The sequence below is a fragment of the Gorilla gorilla genome, chromosome 19 (assembly GCF_029281585.2).
Source record: "Gorilla gorilla gorilla isolate KB3781 chromosome 19, NHGRI_mGorGor1-v2.1_pri, whole genome shotgun sequence".
In the NCBI taxonomy this organism is placed as follows: domain Eukaryota; kingdom Metazoa; phylum Chordata; class Mammalia; order Primates; family Hominidae; genus Gorilla; species Gorilla gorilla.
In genome coordinates, this window is record NC_073243.2 from 16,011,565 (window position 1) to 16,032,870 (window position 21,306).

Genomic DNA, 21,306 nt, shown 5'->3' on the forward strand with positions numbered 1-21,306 from the left:
ACGAGTCTGGTTTTAAACCCATGGAGCTAAAGGTCTCTGGCAAGCAGGGAAAGGACACGACTCATTGACTGATGAGCAGGAGGCGTCCAACACGAAGGCCTCTTGGGAACCCGCTGGGGTTTGGCATGCGTCACCTTTCTGCATCTTGGGAGGAGAGCTGGTGGGAGGAGCTTTTCTGCAGGTGTCTCTTTCTAGCCTCCAGCAGGGGACGGCAACAGAAGACGGTTCAGAAGAAAGAACGTGGCCAAGTATGTGCATTTCAAGCCAAAGGATTCTAGAAACTTCTCTCACAGGTACGGAATCCAACCACAGTGCCCACAGGTACGGAATCCAACCACAGTGCCCACTGTGGTGAAGCCACTGCGCTGGTCCAAGAAGAAAGTGACAAACAAAATGACATGGAGCCCAATTCATCCTGAGAGCAGAACCTCGGAGCCATGTGGTTAAGATGGAAATTCCACTTTTAGTCCAAGCAAATCTTCTCATGTATCAAGTTTGAGGGTGAGGTTTCATTAAAGGAATTTAAAATAAAAAAGTGAGATCACAGCAAATTTTTTTAAATGATTGTTTCAGTGAAGGGAAAAAAGGTCTTTATCCTTATTCAGGGCACAATTCCTGATCCTGGTCCCCGGAGACAACACCCACCCTTGGGCGAATCATTCCTGAGGACGGAGGAATGAGGGAGGCGTCTCTTTATTTCCGGGGGCGGAGGAGTGAGGGAGGTGTCTCTTTATTTCCTTGTATATAAAATACAAGAACTAAATACCTTGGATTAACAACCAGGGCTGGGGTTTGTGATAAGGCTGTGATTAGGACCACATAAAAGGAGAAAACGTCTTAATAAGAACTTCTTTGTGGCCTGTTAGAGCCTTTCTTAGGAAACTAATAAGTTACACTTTTCCTGGAGAGAAAATCTTGGAAATGACCTATTTCCCCAACAGGACATCATTTCCGGTCATTCACATGTGGTCAAGTTAAAAAAGATCGTTTGAACCTAGCTCAGCCAGGCCAGGGAGAGAATTAAAAATAAGTGTTTATTTTTCTGATTAAAGCCAAACAATGAGACTCAAAATAGGCCACACAAAACCCACAGAATCTTCCAAGTTCGCCTGAGCTGATGCATCCAAGGACGTCCACTCACAGGGGAAGAAGCAGAGGGGCTGGCCTTCTCCTAAGGGGGCAGGGCTGGAGATCTGTCAAATTCCTTATCCATATCTAGGAGCAGAGCTTCCTTTTGGCCAAAAGAGTAAGCTGACTGCGAAGGACAGATACTTCCAAGCAGACACTAAGTAGTGCAGTTGGTTTGATAACAGGACAGATGAAAATGGAAGGCCTCCTCCGAAAATCCCACAGCCTGGGCCAGGGCTCCAAGGCGCTGACTGGTTCCTGCGGTTCGAATCTCTGCAAACGTCTCCTTCCCTCCTGCCCCATCTACGGCCCGGGCTCCGGGAGTGCACACTCTCAACAAGCAGATATGCACAGACACGTCCAGAAAGTAGATAGGTGGACAGCCAGTAAGAATATGCAAAGGTGTCATCAAGGAAATGCAAATTAAAATGATTTCACACTGACTAGAATAGCAAAAGTAAAACAGATCCACAGTATCAAACCCGGGCGAGGACGTGGAGCAAGTGCGAGTCTCACACTCCGCTGCCGGGGACGTAAATGGTGCAAACACTTTGTTGTTGTTTGAGACAGGATCTCACTGTTACCCAGGCTGGAGTGCAGTGGTGCGATCTCAGCTTGCCGCAGCACCCCAGGCTCAAGTGATCCTCCAGCTTCCCGGGTAGCTGGGATTACAAACGCGTACCACCACACTCGAAAATTTTCCATTGAGACGGGGTTTCGCCATGTTGCTCAGGCTAGTCTCAAACTCCCGGGCTCAAGAAATCTGCCTGCCTTGGCCTCCCAAAGTGCTGGGATTACAGGCGTGAGCCACCATGCCTGGTCAGTACAACCACTTTGAAGAACCGTTTGGTCCATCTTATGAGGTAAATGTTCGTTTACCCGATAATCGACTCAGTATTCTACCGCTCAGTAATCATACTCATCAGTATTTACCCAAGATAGTTTTTTTAAGTCCATAAAAATGTTTATGACAGCCTTCCCCCACCCCAAACTGACAACAACTCACATACATCCATCATTGGAAGAATGGATACACCGTGACAAGATGCTCGTCCAATGGGACACTTCTCAGCAATAAGAAGGAACAAACTGATGTATACAAAAACAAGGATAAACCTCACAATCATGCTGAGCAAATGAAGCCCGACACAAAATAACACTGACTGTATGATTCCATTTCCATGACGGTCTACAGGCAAAACTAAATTACAGTGACAGAAAACCAAAGCAACGGATGGGAGGGGGAGTCACCAGAGAGGCTCAGCAGGGGACTCTGCAGGGAGATGGAAATGTTCTTGGTCTTGTTTGGATAATTGTTCATATCGGTATAACAGCTGTTCAAACACACTGAGCTGGGTCCTTAAGAACCGTGAATTTTATTGTGTTAAATTAAACCTAAAAAAAGAACTCATAGCAAAAAGGAGGAGAAAAAAAATAATTTGTCTTCATCTCATCTAGAGCCAGGTAACTGAGAATTCCAGCGTGGGCACAGGGTGCTGCCTCCTGAGCACGGCCACCTTCCCACAAGTGACCACCTCCCCTCCCTCCCTCCCTGCCTTTCCCCGCCATGGTTCCCTGTCTCCGTGAATGGAGCCAACTACCCTCCACCCAGTGTCCCCAAACCAGAAACCTGGCAGTCCTTCCCCATGCTTCTCTCTTCCGCATTTCTGCTCAGTCACTTCCTAGACAGCTCCTGAATGAGGCGGAGCCCTCCCCCATCTCCGCCCCAACTGCCTCAATTGCAGGGATTTGTTTGTTTTGTTTTGTTTTGTTTTGAGATGTAGTCTCGCTCTGTCGCCCAGGCTGGAGTGCAGTGGCGCGATCTTGGCTTGCTGCAACCTCTGTCTCCCGGGTTCAAGCGATTCTCTTGCCTCAGCTGCCCTAGTAGCTGGAATTACAGGCACCCGCCACCACGCCCAGCTAATTTTAGTAGACACAGGGTTTCACCATGTTGGCCAGGCTGGTCTGGAACTCCTGACCTCAGGTGATCTGTTCATCTTGGCCTCCTAAAGCACTGGGATTACAGGCGTGAGCCCCCGTCTCTACTAAAAGATAAAAATAAAACTTGGCTGTGTGTAGTGGCGTGCACCTCGAGTCCTAGCTACTTGGGGAAGGCTACACCTGGCCAACTTCCTATTTTTAAATGGAAAGAAAAAAACACACACCAGGGCCTTGTTTCCTGTCTCTCCTGCCCATTCCTTCTCTCTCCACAACTCAGACAGCAACGGTGTCAATCAGGCCAGTAAGGGAAAGGCTGGGGGAAGACGATGCTGACTCTCTCTTACTGAATCTGTTTCTGAGACATGGAAACACCCTGTTCACAGAGGCCTCTCTTCCTCCCACCCCTGCCCCCCACCCAGAATTCCCAGCAGAAGCTGCTCACTGGCTGTTGTCAAAGTAGTCTTTGTTCTTGGAGTTGAACTAGCACAGGCCTCAAATTTCCATCCACAGCTCCAAACCCCGCCTACATCACCTCCATGACCTCAGGCTAAGGAAAGAAAGAAGCTGGCCAAAAACATGCCAGGCTAAGAAGCCAAAGCTCCTCCCAAGAGAGATGACTCTGGAGGGGACCCTCTGGTCTCCTCTCCATGAAGCCAGGTCGATGCTGGGAGGGCAGAAATGCCCAGAAAGAAAAGCACCGAGGAAGGCTCACAGGGCAAGGACTTCAGTGGTCACGGTCCCATCATATACAGAAGCCACGGGGCAGGACTTCAGGGGTCATGGTCCCACATTTTGTACAGAAGTGGGAGGCAGCAAAGCCGCAAGATCTAAAGACAGAGTTGCAGGCCCAGGTGCGGTGCTCACGCATGTAATCCCAATCAGCGTGGCAGGCCCAGGCAGGCAGATGACCTGAGGTCAGGAGTTTAAGGCCAGCCTGAGCAACATATGCAGCCCCTGTCTCTACTAAAAGATAAAAATAAAACATTGCTGGGCCGGGCGCGGTGGCTCACGCCTGTCATCCCAGCACTTTGGGAGGCCGAGACGGGCGGATCACGAGGTCAGGAGATCGAGACCATCCTGGCTAACATGGTGAAACCCTGTCTCTACTAAAAAAAAAAATACAAAAAGTTAGCCGGGCGTGGTGGCGGGCGCCTGTGGTCCCAGCTGCTTGAGAGGCTGAGGCAGGAGAATGGCATGAACCTGGGAGGCAGAGCTTGCAGTGAGCTGAGATCACCCCACTGCACTCCAGCCTGGGGGACTGAGCAAGACTCCGACTCAAAAAATACATAAATAAATAAATAATAAAACGAAGCTGTGTGTAGTGGCATGCACCTAGAGTCCTAGCTACTTGGGGTGCTGAGGTGGGAGGATCCCTTGAACCCAGAAGTTTGAGGTGACAGTGAGCTATGCCTGCACCACTGCACTCCAGCCTGGGTGACAGGGTGAGACCCTGTCTCTAAAAAATAATAATCAGGAAAAAAAAACAGAGAGATTCCGGGAACTGTGGATGATGACTGCAGGGCATGGTCAAAAAGAAGCAGAGAAAACCAGGGCTCGCCAAAGTGAGTCAGGGAAGTGTGTCCGGCACTGTCCAGGGGAAGGACGACACTCTGGACACAAAGATTTGATGGCCACAGGAAAAGGGCCGTTGGGCTGGGGACAGGCTGGGATGGCTCCTCCTCCATTCTCTCCCCATCCACCCGACTTTCTAGAACACCTTCTGGGCCCTGGTTTGCTTCTGCAGCCACCTAGCAGGGAAGTGGGGTCTTGAATCCAAACGTTCAGATACTAGAAGAGGTATGGACGGTCCCTCGGGAATTAATAAGCTAACCGGAGCTGAAGACGGATCCCAAGTGTCTCAACAGCTCTGGATGTCCCAATAAAACATGATGGACGGTCCCTCGGGAATTAATAAGCTAACCAGAGCTGAAGACGGATCGCAAGTGTCTCAACAGCTCTGGAAGTCCCGATAAAACATGTTTCTAGAATGTGAACAGTTTTGAAACATCTGTATTCCAATCACCAATCCAGAATCTTGGGAGCTAAAGAAAGTGTGGGTTTTCCCCCAAAACAAACACTCAGCTGAGGACACAGGAGAATGACCAAGGTGTAAATGAAAGAAGAATCTGGCCTGGGGCATCCTGTGGCGAGCGCCATCCCCTTTAGGGGTAAGAGGGACATCTAAGACCAAGCAGAGCTGAGTCAGGCCTCCTGGGTGGGATGATACAGTATGAAAGAGAGGCCCAGGAAAGGGTCTCATTCAGGCTGACATGCCCCATCATGATCAGTCAAGTTTAGGATGGAGACTAATAAGACTCAACATATGCGGCCGGTCGCGGTGGCTCAAGCCTGTAATCCCAGCACTTTGGGAGGCCGAGATGGGCGGATCACGAGGTCAGAAGTTGAGACCAGCCTGGCCAAGAGACCAGTCTGGCCAACATGGTGACACCTCGTCTCTACTAAAAATACAAAAATTAGCTGGGCGTGGTGCAGGCGCCCGTCATCCCAGCTACTTGGGAGGCTGAGGCAGGAGAATCACTTGAACCCGGGAGGTGGAGGTTGCAGTGAGCCGAGATCGCACCACTACACTCCAGCCTGGGCGACAAAAGCAAGACTCAATCTCAAAAAAAAAAAAAGAAAAGAAAAAAAAAAGAGTTCAGGATTTCATAGTCCGTCTCCTATGTCTAGTCTTTCATTTCTCATAATCGTTTCTTAGCCAGGAATCATCTCTGGAAGTAAATGGCTGCTTCCTTTTCTTTGCGCACATGCCCCCCTCTGAAGAGAGGCTCCGTGCCCACCTGGGGGCTGCGGTACTCGGTTTTTTTTTTTTTTTTTTGAGACAGAGTCACTCTGTTCCCCAGGCTGGAGTGCAGTGGCGCAATCTCAGCTCACTGCAAGCTCCACCTCCTGGGTTCACGCCATTCTCCTGCCTCAGCCTCCCGAGTAGCTGGGACTACAGGCACCCGCCACCACACCCGGCTAATTTTTTTTTTTTTTGTATTTTTTTAGTAGAAACGGGGTTTCACCATGTCAGCCAGGATGGTCTCGATCTCCTGACCTCGTGATCCGCCCGCCTCGGCCTCCCAAAGTGCTGGGATTATAGGTGTGAGCCACCGCGCCCGGCTGTGGTACTCGCTTTTAATGCTCCCTAGAAAATTCTAACCAAAGGCTCCAAACGCAGCTCAAAACCCTGGCATGGAACCACACAAAAGGCACAAAGAGGCTGGGGCCAGGTGGAGCCCATCAGACATTGAGGGCTCTGTGTCAGGATCCACCCCATTCTGACCACGGGTCTGGGTTTCTCCACCGAAGCAACTCCCAGGTCCCCAGTGTTAGGCAGAGCGGATTTCAGTCAAGAAAACTACGCAAGGGCATGTTCTTAGAATCTCTCCAACATTATTCTTGGCTCTGCTGACATTGCTTTGGCTTTAAAAAATCAATAAATTAAGCAAGCAGAAGGTTCTCTTAACATCCAAGCTGGACTAAAGGGTTTTGCTCTTACCGAGCCAGAGGGAATATTTATTCCAAGAGACGTAAGATAGATTCTGCTGGACACCTGACATTTGCTCATGATTCTTCCCTGGGAGGCCAGGAGCACAAGGAGAGGCTTCGCTCCACTGGAACCAACACTGTCCGCCCGCAGCGCACAGAGAGGCTTCGCTCCAACAGAACCAACACCGTCGGCCAGCGCGGTGGCTCACGCCAGGAATCCCAGCACTTTGGAAGGCCGATGTGGGTGGATCACCTGCGGTCAGGAGTTCGAGACCAGCCTGGCCAATGTGGTGAAACCCCGTCTCTACTAAAAACACAAAAAATTAGCTGGGCATGGTGGCAAACACCTGTAATCCCAGCTACTTGGGTGGCTGAGGCGGGAGAATTGCTGGAACCCAGGAGTCGGAGGCTGTAGTGAGCTGAGATGACGCCACTACACTCCAGCCTGGGCAACAAGAGGAAAACTCCATTTCAAAAGAAAAAAAAAAAAAAAAGCCAATGTTGCTACCAGAAGTCACAGGGACAAAGGAACAGCTGGGGACCAGAGGAAAACAACAATAACAACAACAAAACTTGTCAGGAGAAAGGACAGAGGGGCTGGACATAAAGCTCCAAGTGAACAATGCCTTCGAGGGCCCTGGAGGGAAGCTGCTGGGCTGAATGTTTCATTCTAAAAGGTGGATCCAAAGTCTTTCCAATAATCCTGAAATGATATGACATAGAGAACGCATAGAAATAATATTTGTCGGCCAGGCGCGGTGGCACACGACAGTAATCCCAGCACTTTGGGAGGCCGAGGCGGGCGGATTACCTGAGCTCAGGAGTTCAAGGCCAGCCTGGCCAACATGGTAAAACCCCATCTCTACTAAAAATACAAAAAATTAGCCGGGCGTGCTGGCACACAGCTGTAGTCCCAGCTACTCAGGAGACTGAGGCAGGAGAATCACTTCAACTCGGGAGGCGGAGCTTGCAGAGAGCTGAGATCGCGCCATTGTACTCCAACCTGGGCAACAGAGTGAGGCTCTATCTCAAAAAAAAAAAAAGAAATAATACCTCTCACTACACTGGATGGTTTGAATTCCAACCTAAAGCAAAAAGAGGAAGGCTTTGATCTCATTCTATTGTTTATCCTAACATTTTTGCCTGACAATCTGGATAAAACAGACTTTTATTTTGTTTTTTATTTATTTTTTTTCAGATCCAGGCTGGAGTGCAATGGAGTGATCATGGCTGCGGCCTTAACCTCCTGGGCTCAAGCAATCCTCCCACCTCTGCCTCCCAAGTAGCTGGGACTACAAGGCGTGAACCACCACACTTGCCTAATTTTTGTATTTTTTTTTCTGTAGAGATGGGGGTCTCACCATGTTGCCCAGGCTGGTCTCAAACTCCTGGCCTCAAGCAATCCACCCGCCTCAACCTTCCAAAGTGCTGGGATTACAGGCGTGAGCCACCGCGCCTGGCCTCAGTCTTTTATCTGGTGGGAGCTCCATAAATCCATGCTAGCTGACCGGCCAGTCCTCTCCCAGGCAAGTGGCCACAGCGACGAAGGTTTGGCGGAGGTGCAGGGGGAGGAGGTGTGGACAACGTACAGTCACAAGGCAGCGTCCGATTCAGTGAGCATGACTGGGGAAGCTGCCGTTCATGAGCTCTTGTCACCAACTGGGGAAGCTGCCGTTCATATGCTCAACACCACAGTCAAGAATACCTTCTTCTGCACCACATTCTCAGAGATTTTCCAAATCCCGGGCATTTTCAGGCCTTCACTCCCTCCACTAAAACCCCACAGCTTACTCCTCCCAAGTGAAGAGGCCAAGAAAAGAATCCATTTTATTTGTCAGAACCAGCCATAGGGTAAACAAATACAAAGAAAGCGTGTGCTCGCTAATTAAACAGGAATGCAGGCTTCTGGCGGAGACATGACCCCATTTTTCCATTCGCTCCATGTCAGTGAACCACCGTCACTGAGCTGGCCCCTATGGCTTGAGGGGGAAAAAAGAGAAGGGCTTTCTGCGTGTTTCTACATGCCTTTTCCACCTCCTTTTTCCTAAGAAAAAGGCAGAATTCCATTTGACCCAATTCCCATTCGATGGAAAAGAACAGAGCAGCAAGGACGTGGGCTTCAGCGTCACAGAGGCCTGAGTTTAAACCCTTGGATCTATGACAACCCACTAGCCGTGAGGTTCAAAGCAAGTCCACCAGACGTCTCCAAGCCTCAGCTCCCTCGTGTGTAAAACAGAGAGGTCTGTAACTGCCACACAGGTCACGGTTGAGAAGCGTGCCAGGTACAGCACATGCTCAGGAGTGTTCCTGTCTCCTCAACTTGGGTTCATACGACACGGATGGGGTGCAGGTACCGTACGGGGTACAGAGAGGGACAGAAAGCAGGGTTTAAGGGACTTCTCATGCAATAAAAAGGAAAATCTGTATCTTACAGCAGGAATGAGTTCCACAAGATTAGTTTTAATTTATAATCTTTACTTCTTTGAGACAGGGCCTCGCTCTGTTCCTCAGGCTGGAGTGCAGGGGTGCAAGCACAGCTCACTGCAACCTCGACCTCCTGGGCTCAAGCGATCCTCCCACCTCAGCCTCCTGAGTAGCAGGGACCACAGGCATGCATCACCACTCCTGGCTAATTTTTAAAATCATTCTGTAGAGATGGGGTCTCGCTGTGTTGCCCAGTCTGGCAAAGAAATCCTGGGCTTAAAGGATCTGGCCACCTTGGCCCCCCAAAGTCCTGGGATGACAGGCATGAGCCACCACACCTGGTCTCAGCAAGGTTTTTTGACTTCAAGAAAACGAGGGTGCTCTTAGGTCTTCAGACAATTGCTATTATCAATCATAGCAAAAAATAAAAAATAAATACAGCTGGAATGAGAGAGAACTTTCTACATGCATCAGAACTTACATAAAGACTGACAGAGGCCAGGTGAGGTGGCTCGCACCTGTAATCCCAGCACTTTGGGAGGCCAGGGCAGGTGGATCACCTGAGGTCAGGAGGTCGAGACCAGCCTGACCAACATGGAGAAACCCCGTCCCTACTAAAAATACAAAAATTAGCCTGGTGGTGGCGTGTGCCTGTAATCCCAGCTAGGAGAATCGCTTGAACCCGGGAGGCGGAGGTTGCAGTGAGCCGAGATTGCTCCATTGCACTCCAGCCTGAGCAACAGAGCGAGACTGTGAAAGAAAAGAAAAGAAGAAAGAAAGAGAGAGAGAGAGAGAGAGAGAGAGAAAGAAAGAAAGAAAGAAAGAAAGAAAGAAAGAAAGAAAGAAAGAAAGAAAGAAAAGAGAGAGAAAAGAAATGCAGACAGATTAATTGTTGGCTGTTGCAGAATGCAAAATGAGGAATGACACCCGGGTTTCAAGTCTAAGGCTGTGGATGTTTCAGAGCCTGGTGAAAAGCAAAGCACTGCCACGTTTTCCCTTCGCTCCCCCAACCTGCCGTAGATCACGTACCCCCACTCACAAAGAGCACACACCCAGTACCCCATCCCTCTCACTAGGATGAAGAAAGACACCCAAAACCCAAGGTCCAAACTTAGGAAGAAACTGAATTCAACACAACGAAAGTCAACACCTCATGTGTAAAGGATCTTAATTAAACAGTATCAAGCATGCCGGCGTGAACTCAGTGTCTGGATCTACTCGTTATGAAATAAACTTAAGAATAAATCCCATCTAAGAACAGAAAAAAACCAGCAACTCTCATGCACATCAAATGCTGTTCTCAATGATCCTTTTCCCTCTGAACGTCACAAAGCACCAGCAAGTGGGAGATAATTAAAGTTTGAATAAAATTTGTTTTATATGCCTCAGTTGGAACACTTTTGTTCCGCAAAGCTCTTCCCGCTCCAGCCCAAAGATGCACCCACAAAGAAAGAAATTTTTCTTTTTGTTTTTTGAGACGGACTCTCGCTCTGTCGCCCAGGCTGGAGTGCAGTGGCACAATCTCGGTTCACTGCAAGCTCCACCTCCCGGGTTCACGCCATTCTCCTGCCTCAGCCTCCCCAGTAGCTAGGACTTACAGGCACCCACCAGCACGCCCAGCTAATTTTTTGTATTTTTTTTTTTTAGTAGAGATGGGGTTTTCACCTTGTTAGCCAGGATGGTCTCGATCTCCTGACCTCGTGATCCGCCCACCTCGGCTGCCCAAAGTGCTGGGATTACAGGCATGAGCCACCGCATCTAGCCAAGAGTTTTTTCAAAATAATATTTTTCTGGATTTTTCTGGTTACATCTGGGGTTTTATGACTTCTGACAGATAAGGGTGGAGGAGGTAATTTACGAAAAGAAACATCTCTCTTGATCCATATTTACATTCCATAAGGGAGTGAGTTTGGCTTTTGGATTCTCCTCCCAGGCCTATCAGGGGAATAGAATTCTTGCTCCTATTTGATGAGATTTATGGGGCAATGAGGTCTGCGGGGCTGATGCTACACCACCTGCTTCACGAATATGGCCCCTCCATTTGCAAAGTGCTGACTTGGAACATTTGTATTTTTCCCTTACAAATCAATCAATCTATCTATCGGTCTGTCTGTCTATATATCTATCTATCCGTCTGTCCACCCATCCGTCTGTCCGTCCGTCCGTCCGTCCATCCATCCATCTCACTCTGTTGCCCAGGCTGTCACACAGTGGCACGATCACAGCTCACTGCAGCCTTGACATCCTGAGCTCAGGTGATCCTCCTCAGCCTCCCGAACGGCTGGGACCACAGCTGTGTGCCACCATGCCCAGCTAATTTTTTGTAGAAATGAGGTCTCATCATATTGCTGAGGCTGGTCTCGAATTCCTGAGCTCAAGCAATCCTCCCACCTTGGCCTCCCAAAGTGCTGGGATTACAGGCAGTGAGCCACTGCACCCGGCCTAAATCTCTCATGTTTATAAGAGGTCATCTGATGGCTTTCCATCCCATTCAAACACATTTAGCATCCATATCTGCCTTTAATAAAAGGTCATAATACAGCCCTGGCATCACAAAAGCTAACCAGAGAACACTGAGGATATCAGCTCATGAAGATACTCTGTCTACAATGAGACTAGGACAACTGTCTTCCTTTTCAGAAAAGGAAACTGAGGCAGTGAGAGGCTACGATGCTTCAACACGGGGGACCTCAACCCAAGACTTGTGCTTTTAGTTCCATCACAGATGCATCAGAGACTGTACTTAGTTGGGGAGTAACCTAAGCTAACCTCACCATGCACAGCCCAACAGGGAACCCAAGCTAACCCCACCATGCACAGCCCAACAGGGAACCCAAGCTAACCCCACCATGCACAACCCAACAGGGAACCTAAACTAACCCCACCATGCACAACCCAACAGGGAACCTAAGCTAACCCCACCATGCACAGCCCAACAAGGAACTAAGCTAACCCCACCATGCACAGCCCAACAGGGAACTAAGCTAACCCCACCATGCACAACCCAACAGGGAACCTAAACTAACCCCACCATGCACAGCCCAACAGGGAACCTAAGCTAACCCCACCATGCACAACCCAACAGGGAACTAAGCTAACCCCACCATGCACAACCCAACAGGGAACCTAAACTAACCCCACCATGCACAGCCCAACAAGGAACTAAGCTAACCCCACCATGCACAACCCAACAGGGAACTAAGCTAATCCCACCATGCACAACCCAACAGGGAACCTAAACTAACCCCACCATGCACAGCCCAACAAGGAACTAAGCTAACCCCACCATGCACGACCCAACAGGGAACTAAGCTAACCCCACCATGCACAACCCAACAGGGAACCTAAACTAACCCCACCATGCACAACCCAACAGGGAACTAAGCTAACCCCACCATGCACAACCCAACAGGGAACTAAGCTAACCCCACCATGCACAACCCAACAGGGAACTAAGCTAACCCCACCATGCACAGCCCAACAGGGAACTAAGCTAACCCCACCATGCACAACCCAACAGGGAACCTAAGCTAACTCCACCATGCACAACCTAACAGGGAACCTAAGCTAACCCCACCATGCACAACCCAACAGGGAACCTAAGCTAACCCCACCATGCACAACCCAACAGGGAACCTAAGCTAACCCCACCATGTACAGCCCAACAATTAGAACTTAGGGCATTTTAATTGGACTCAGACCTCAGGGTCTGAATTTAAGAAGGTGACAGTTACAGGAATGTGTGTAGGGATTATGGCTGGAATGCTGCCTCTCACTTACAGTTGACCCTCTTCCCAGGACTCTCCAAATCCACTTGGTGCCTCTCTTCTGCCCCCGCACAGCCAGGCCACCCCTCATCCAAACACCAGGTTTCCAGCACTGGAGCCTCACAAGCTCATCCCCACCCACAAAACACTCACAAACGCACCTGGCAAGTCAGTGTCTGTATAGCAGGTCTCACAGTCTCAGCACTGCTGACACTTTGCTGGGAAGGGGCAGGGCGGGGTGGGGTGTGTCAGGGGGTGCTGTTCCGCACATTGTAGAATGTTCATCGGTGTCCCAGGAAATGCCAGTAATGCCCGCTTAGTGACAATCGAAAATGGTTCCAGAAGCCCAGGAGACTTTGAGACCAGTGAAGCAATTCTGTATGATCCCAACCTGGCGGATGCATGTCATTCATTATGCATTCGTCAAAACCAACAGTGTCCAACACAAACAATAAACCCTAAGGTAAGCTGTGAACTTCAGACAGCAACAATGTACCCATACCAGCCCCTCAGTTGTAACAAATGTAGCGCACCAATGCAAGATGATAATGACAGCAGGAATACCTGGAGGGCAAGGGAGGGGTACCTGTGAACTCTGTACTTTCTGCTCAGTTTTTCTGAAAACCTAAAACTGTTCTATGAAACAAAGTCTATCAATTAAAAATTTAAAGTCTTCAGACATTTGCCTATGTCCCTAAAGGGCAAAGCTGTTCCGCTTGGCAGATGCGGACGGGAGAACACGCCTACGCAGGCCAAGTCTCCAGCAAGGTAATGTTCTCGTTACTTCCACGAGTCAATCAGTGCAGTTGTATTAGGCCACGTTCCTGGACGGAGACTGGAAAAGGTGAGCTTTCTGAGTGCGCGTGGGTTGTGGACACCCCTCTGGGGGATAATCTTTTTAGGGGAGAAAGCATGGAGCCCAGTCTCAGGAAACCCTAGGCAGAGGCTGGAGACAGAGGCCTAATCCTCCGGTCCCAGCTTAAAAGACAGCACCTTGGTTGCTATATTCACTCTGGTGAGAATGCCCTCCTTGGATTTCCCTTTTTCAAAAATTATCTCCATCGCTCAGTAGCCTGACATAAGAAATGGAAAGAAGCCTTGGCCTTCAAAAAAGGCCAGAGGAAGCATCTCAACGCCTGGAAGCCAGAGGAAGCATCTCAACCCCCGGAAGCCAGAGGAAGCATCTCAACTCCCTGGAAGCCAGAGGAAGCATCTCAACTCCCTGGAAGCCAGAGGAAGCATCTCAACTCCCTGGAAGCCAGAGGAAGCATCTCAACTCCCTGGAAGCCAGAGGAAGCATCTCAACCCCCGGAAGCCAGAGGAAGCATCTCAACTCCCTGGAAGCCAGAGGAAGCATCTCAAACGCCCTGGAAGCCAGAGGAAGCATCTCAGCGCCCTGGAAGCCAGAGGAAGCATCTCAACGCCCAGAACCTGGGGGTCCTGCCGGGGGCAGCCTCTGCAGCTCTGCCACTGGTGTCCGCAGGGACGGGCGGAGACATGACGGAGGCGCCCCAAGAAGACGGTCCCCAGTTTTGCTAAACCGGCTGCTAAAATACCCCCTTCCATCTGAATACATAATTGAGATGTGACTGCCTCAACTTTAAATCCACTTGGCTTCAGGCATTTGCACGGCTGAAACGTGGGCACACCCAGGTCCCCGCTGGCCGCCTTCATGATTCCCTGAAATCCTGGCTCTCCCTGATTGCCTTTCTCTCTCATCCTTTCCTTTCACCCTTTCCTTTTTTTTGAGACTAAATCTCGCTCCGTCGCCCAGGCTGGAGTGCAGTGGCACCATCTCGGCTCACTGCAACCTCCGCCTCCTGGGTTCAAGTGATTCTCCTGCCTCAGCCTCCCAAGTAGCTGGGATTACAGGCACCCACCACCACGCCCAGCTAATTTTTGTATTTTTAGTAGAGACGGGGTTTCACCATGTTGGCCAGGCTAGTCTTGAACTCCTGACCTCAGGTGATCTGCCTGCCCCAGTCTCCCAAAGTGCTGGGATGACAGGCATGAGCCACCGTGCCCGGCCCACCCCTTCCCTTCATAGTTCATCTTCTCTAATGGAGAGAGGAAGAAAAGAGGGTACCCAAAGAAGCAAAAAAATGAGAGAAAATGAGAGATGATCAAACATAAACCACCATGGGGACTGCTGCCATGACACAGCTGGGTATGGGGAGAAACAGAATTCAGCAACGTTCTAAAGCTGCTACAATAATACTTTCTAGTTTAAAAAGACCTAATGTGGCCGGGCGCAGTGGCTCACGCCTCTAATCCCAGCACTTTGGGAGGTCGAGGTGGGCGGATCACAAGGTCAGGAGATCAAGACCATCCTGGCTAACACGGTGAAACCCCGTCTCTACTTAAAATACAAAAAAAAAAAATTAGCCAGGCGTGGTGGTGGGCACCTGTAGTCCCAGCTACTCAGGAGGCTGAGGCAGGGGAATGGCGTGAACCCGGGAGGCGGAGCTTGCAGTGAGCCGAGATCGCACCACTGCACTCCAGCCTGGGCGACAGAGCAAGACTCCGTCTCAAAAACAAACAAACAAACAAAAAAAACTAATTTTTCCCAACGTCATTAATTCTTCTCAACGATGTAATATCTTCCAAGGTGAATCTTTTAGTAAAATGGGCTTTACAAACTGTTGATGGGCTGGGGGCAGTGGCTCACACCTGTAATCCCAATGCTTTGGGAGGCTGAGGTGGGGAGGATTGTTTGAGGCCAAGAGTTCAAGACCAGCCTGGGCAACAGAGCAAGACTATCTCTACAAAAAAATTAAATAGGCTGGGCACGGTGGCTTATGCCTGTAATCCCAGTACTTTGGGAGGCTGAGGCAGGTGGATCACCTGAGGTCGGGAGTTCGAGACCAGCCTGACAACATGGAGAAACCCTGTCCCTACTAAAAATACAAAAAATTAGCTGGGCGTGGTGGCGCATGCCTGTAATCCCAGCTACTCGGGAGGCTGAGGCAGGAGAATCACTTGAACCCAGGAGGCAGAGGTTGCAGTGAGCCGAGATCGTGCCATTGCACTCCAGCCTGGGCAACAAAAGCAAAACTCCGTCTCAAAAAAAAAAAAAAAAAAAAAAATTAAGTAAGCGAGGCATGGTGGCGTGTGCCTGCAGTCCTAACTACTTGGGAGGCTGAGGCGGATTATTTGAGCACAGGAGTTTGAGATTACAGTGAGCTGTGACCATGCCACGGCACTCCAGCCTGGGCAACACAGCAGACCCTGTGTCTAAAACGCAAGAATAAAAAACAAAGGTAGAACTGTTCCCGTACCTCTCCACGTTCGTGAGAGGATTAAGCCGGCTCGTGCACATACAGCACTTAACGTGTTGCCTCACACACCGTATAAACTTACCAGACGTTAACTATTGTCTTCGTGTTTCAACTTCGCTTTAAACTAAAATATAAACATTTATTAAACTATCCAGTTCTCTCACTTCTCATCTTAGTCACCCCAGCCCAGGGAAGTTTTTGTGGAATTGACAGATGACATCTTTTTACAGAGAGTTGTTTCTGGTAATAGAACCTTCTCCTCGACTTCAAGGCTTCCCTAAATTCTCTGCAATAGGCACTTGAGCCTCTGCAGATCTCGAAGATGCTAAAATGGACCACGCGGTCCTGACCACCCGCCCCTGGCCACTCAACAAACTCACCCTGTTTCTCAGTTCCTGCATATCACACACAATATTCTTCTTTTTTTCCCAAGCCAGTCCCCTCCTAGGCCTGTTGCAGTGACGCCTCTCCTAGGAAAGTCCCTGTGGCAGATACACGGACTCCGTAATGGAAACTCTGGCATGCCTAACAACAGCGCCACTGTCACAGACGCGTGAGCTTTGACAGCCAGGGACTGGTAACCCACGGCCACCGTGCCCAAGAAAATTATTTCCCATGGGAGAAAGAAAACTACGTTCAGCTCCTGGCAGGTCCCAGGCAAGTCCGAGCCAGGCTTGCGGGGAGGCGAATGCTCTGTCCTGGGAAAGGGAGGCAGAGGTTAAGGGCTGTTCCCACCCTCCAGTGACCCAGATGGGAAAGGCAGCTGCGTGGACATCAAAATGACAGCAGAGACGTGTGGCTTTTCCCCAGCGTCACTGAAACGAAGCCAGCATGGGCTGCCCCACATTGTTTACAGGACAATCAATTAGCAAGATGGATCTCATGATTCAGAGAAACTCAATTTCTTCTTGAAAGCACGTTCTAGGGTGGGGTGCATCCTTACCACATCAGTCAGATGTCAAAAGGCAGCACGTAAATTGAATAAGGGAAGGAAAATGCCGGGCGGCCTCATTCACATCCGGCATGTTCCGCTATTATTGAAAGGAAATTGAGAAATTACAGACAGTACTGCCTATTAGCTTCACAATGCCCCGTCCTAGGGCAATCCGCAAAGGTTTCCTCACTGTGCTGTCAACCCTGTGTTAAATGAATTCTCGGTCCAGCATTTTTTTTCCTTTTTTTTTTTTTTGAGACGGAGTCTCACTCTGTCGCCCAGGCTGGAGTGCAGTGGCACGATCTCGGCTCACTGCAACCTCTGCCTCCCTGGTTCAAGCAATTCTCCTGCCTCAGCCTCCCAAGTAGCTGGGACTACAGGTGCCCACCACCACGCATGGCTACTTTTTCTATTTTTTTCTTAGTAGAGACGGGGTTTCACCATGTTGGCCAGGCTGATCTCGAACTCCTCACCTCAGGTGATCCGCCCGCCTTGGCCTCCCAAAGTGCTGGGATGACAGGTGTGAACCCCTGCTCCCGGCCAGTTAAGATTATTTTAAGGATAACTTGATATTGTGCACTTCAAAGTTCTCCATGGATTGAGCTGGTCAAGCAATGCTTAATTTTCAAGTAACTACCCACCTACTGCTGTGCCTTTCTTCCCCACAGCCATTCATCTTTGTTCCTGTCTCCACGGGGCTCAGGGTTTCTCAACCTCAGCACTAGGCAGCTGGATGGTTTCTCCCTGGTCGAGGCTGGTCTGTGCATTCCAGGATGTCCAGCAGCACTCCTGGTCTTTACCGTCCCCCCAAGGCTGAACAAACAACCCTGGGGGAAAAACTGCCCCAGTTGAGAACCACTGTCCTAGTTCCATGCACTCTGCTCTCCTGGGACACACCCCTCTTCAGCTCCCCTGCCTGGAACACCTTTGATCCCATCTTTACCTACTAATTCCCACTCTGCCATCTGGAGCTTGTCCGGACGCCACCTCCTCTGAGGAACTACTCTGAGGCCAGGCGCAATGTCTCACACCTGTAATCCCAGCACTTTGGGAGGCTAAGGTGGGAGGACCACTTCAGGCCAGGAGTTCAAGACCAGGCTGGGTAAGATGGAGAAATTTCATCTTTACAAAAAATACAAAAATTAGCCAGGACGGTAGTGCACGCCTATAGTTCCAAGCTGAGGTGGGAGGACTGCTTGAAACTGGGAGGTCGAGGCTGCAGTGAGCCATGAGGGCACCACTGCACTCCAGCCTGGGTGACAAAACAGACTGTCTCAAAAAACCAAAAACAAAACAAAAAAACTACTCTGAGAGTCATTTCTTCCTATCCCCTCCCTGCAAAGAAGGAAGGACAGGGCTGGGATTCTGCCTCTGTGCATGCTTTTTTTTTTTTTTTTTTTTTTTGAGACAGAGTCTTGCTCTGTCGCCCAGGCTGGAGTGCAATGGCACGATCTCGGCTCACTGCAACCTCTGCCTCCCGGGTTCAAGTGATTCTCCTGCCTCAGCCTCCCGAGTAGCTGGGATTACAGGCACCCACCACCATGCACGGCTAATTTTTGTATTTTTAGTAGAGACGCGGTTTTGCCATGTTGGTCAGGCTGGTCTTGAACTCCTGACCTCAGGTGATCCGCCCGCCTCGGCCTCCCAAAGTGCTGGGATTACAGGCGTGAGCCACCGCGCCCGGCCTGTGCATGCTTTTCTTACAGCACCTTTTATATTAATAGTACTATAACTGTCTCCTTACTTTGCTTAATACTCCATCTATCCATCCATTAATTCAACAAATATTGACGTGCTGGGTACAAAAAATAAGACCCTGAGAGAGACACCTGGATGCCTGCCCTCCTGAGCTCATATTCTCGTGAGGGAGGACGATCAATAAGCAACAATAAACAAGAAAATGGCAGGTATTAGTGAGAGCTGCAAAGAAGATACAGCTTCTCTCTCCCGCAAGGCGATTTAGCTCCTTGAGGGCAAAGACTGATTCACTCATGATTATATCGTCAGGAATTAGCGCTGAGCCTTAAAAAACAAAACCACGGATTCCGCACTTTCCTCCTTTCTCTCCTCTCTGTTACGGAGATTTAGGTACAGGGTTTCTTTTCCTGGGAGACAATAAAAAAAGCTTCCTGCAGGGAGGGTCTTGCCCAGTTGATAAATTTTACAAGCTGGCAGCGGTGGTGCACCCCTGTAGTCCCAGCTACTAGGGAGGATGAGGCAGGAGGATCACCTGAGCCCAGGAGTTCGAGGCTGCAGTGAGCTATGATCATGTCGTTGCACCCCAGCCTGAGTGACAGAGCGAGACCCTGTCTCTCAATTAATTATTTTCACAAAGGAAATCAAAGGGCTTTTGATAAAGTAAATGATATCCTCAAGCTATAGAGTTTAACACTAAAACTTTTCTGAGGGCCGGGCGTGGTGGCTCATGCCCGTAATCCCAGCACGTTGGGAGGCCGAGGCGGGTGGATCTCCTGAGGTCAGGAGTTTGAGACCAGCCTGACCAACATGGAGAAACCCCATCTCTACTAAAAATACAAAATTAGCGGGGTGTGGTGGCGCATGCCTGTAATCCCAGCTACTTGGGAGGCTGAGGCAGGAGAATCGCTTGAACCCGGGGGGCAGAGGTTGTGGTGAGCCAAGATTGCGCCATTGCACTACAGCCTGGGCAACAAGACCGAAACTCCGTCTCAAAACAAAAAAAGGAAAAAAAAACACAAACTTTCTGAAGATATAGCCGAAAAGCTTATGAAGAGAGACAGCATTTTATAGACGGAGAAATGGAGGCCTGGAAATGGTGAGCTGCCCAAGGCCACAATGCCAGGAACCCAGAGCTGACCATCTGGCTTCAGAGCCCACTCTCTTCCCCACCAGATTCCCAGCTCTTGCAGGAACAGAGAGGCACGAGGAAGGTACAAACATCAGGAGGAAATCTCTTTCCTCCCAGGAGGCTGTTGGCAAACCATGGCATCAGGATCCTCCCAGGGTAGGAAGGGAGGGTGGTGAGTTTATTTACAAGCAAAATGAATCTGCCCATTCAAGGAGAAGAAACATGAATGATACTAGTTTTTCAAATTCTTACCACTGGGACTGGCCCTAAACTTTAGCACTTTATTAGAAAGCCAAAAACCACTCAAAAGCTAACGTCTACAGAGAAGACAGCCAAAAAAAAAGTACCTTTTTTTCTCTTCATGGAAAGTTTTCTAATATTTAAAAGCTCAGGATTATTCTGCAGAGACGTTAAAAATGACCCAATCTGCAGGGCTGGAAGCATCTTCTGGGAGGCAGGGGAGTTTTGAGAGAAAAGTGTGGACTTTATGAAAAGATAGATCTGCATTCTTTTTTTTTTTTTGGATGGAGTTTAAGCTCTTTTTGCCCAGCCAAGAGTGCAATGGCACGATCTTGGTTCATTGCAACCTCCACCTCCCGGGTTCAAGTGATTCTCGTGCCTCAGCCTCCTGAGTAGCTGGGATTGCAGGCATCCACCACCACGCCTGGCTAATTTTTGTATTTTTAGTAGAGATGGGGTTTCACCATGTTGGCCAGGATGGTCTCGATCTCCTGACCTCAGTTAATCTGCCCGCCTCAACCTCTCAAAGTGCTGGGATTACAGGCATGAGCCACGGCATCCGGCCAGATAGATCTGCATTCTCATTTGTATCCAGTAAACCCCTCTGAGCCTCGACGTCACCCTCTGCAACATGCAGGGATCTGTGGGGGGAGATGATCTCTACATGAAATGGAATAACAGTATCTGGCACAAAGGCAGACACTTAATCAACGCTAGCTCCTTTCCTCTCCGCAGTTTATTCCGGGGAAGAACTCTGGCCTGGGAAACTGCAGACCTGGTCCAACTCCCGGCTCTGCCAGATCCCAAGTGACTCAAATGCTTCAGCTGCCCTGACCTCTGCTTCCTCGTTACCAAAATGAAAAGCACGGGATCTACCTCCAACAACAGTCATGGGATTCAAGGACACCAGGACACCTCCCCCGTGAAAACCAGGGCAATGAATTCAAACAAAGCACATTAACTAAATCTAAATCTAAATCAATGGCATTTTGTCCCATAAACACTCGGCCTGAAAGTCTCCCCCTCAGCTTGCTGTTTGTTTTTTTGTTTTGTTTTGTTTTGTTTTTTGGAGATGGGATATCTCTCTGTCGCCCAAGCCGCAGTGCAGTGGTGCAATCTCAGCTCACTGCAACCTCTGCCTACTGGGTTTAAGTGATTCTCCTGCCTCAGCCTCCTGAGTAGTTGGGATTACAGGCACCCACCATCATGCCCAGCTAATTTTTGTATTTTCAGTAGAGACGGGGTTTCGCCACGATGGCCAGGCTGGTCTCAAAC

The 21,306-nt window shown here is 49.6% G+C and overlaps 1 protein-coding gene across 4 annotated transcripts in view; it reads right to left on the reverse strand.

Annotated features, from left to right (window-relative positions):
- Nucleotides 1-21,306, reverse strand: part of NXN (nucleoredoxin) — a 179,623-nt gene that overhangs the window by 76,113 nt on the left and 82,204 nt on the right. Inside the window, exon 1 of one of the 4 annotated variants that reach the window (XM_031003188.3) lies at nt 16,411-16,768. The exons of the other annotated variants lie outside the window; for them this stretch is intronic. Coding sequence (XP_030859048.1) covers nt 16,411-16,431 — 21 coding nt within the window. The 5' untranslated portion in view covers nt 16,432-16,768. Of the gene's footprint in view, nt 1-16,410; nt 16,769-21,306 lie in introns of those variants that run through there. 4 annotated transcript variants of the gene reach the window in all.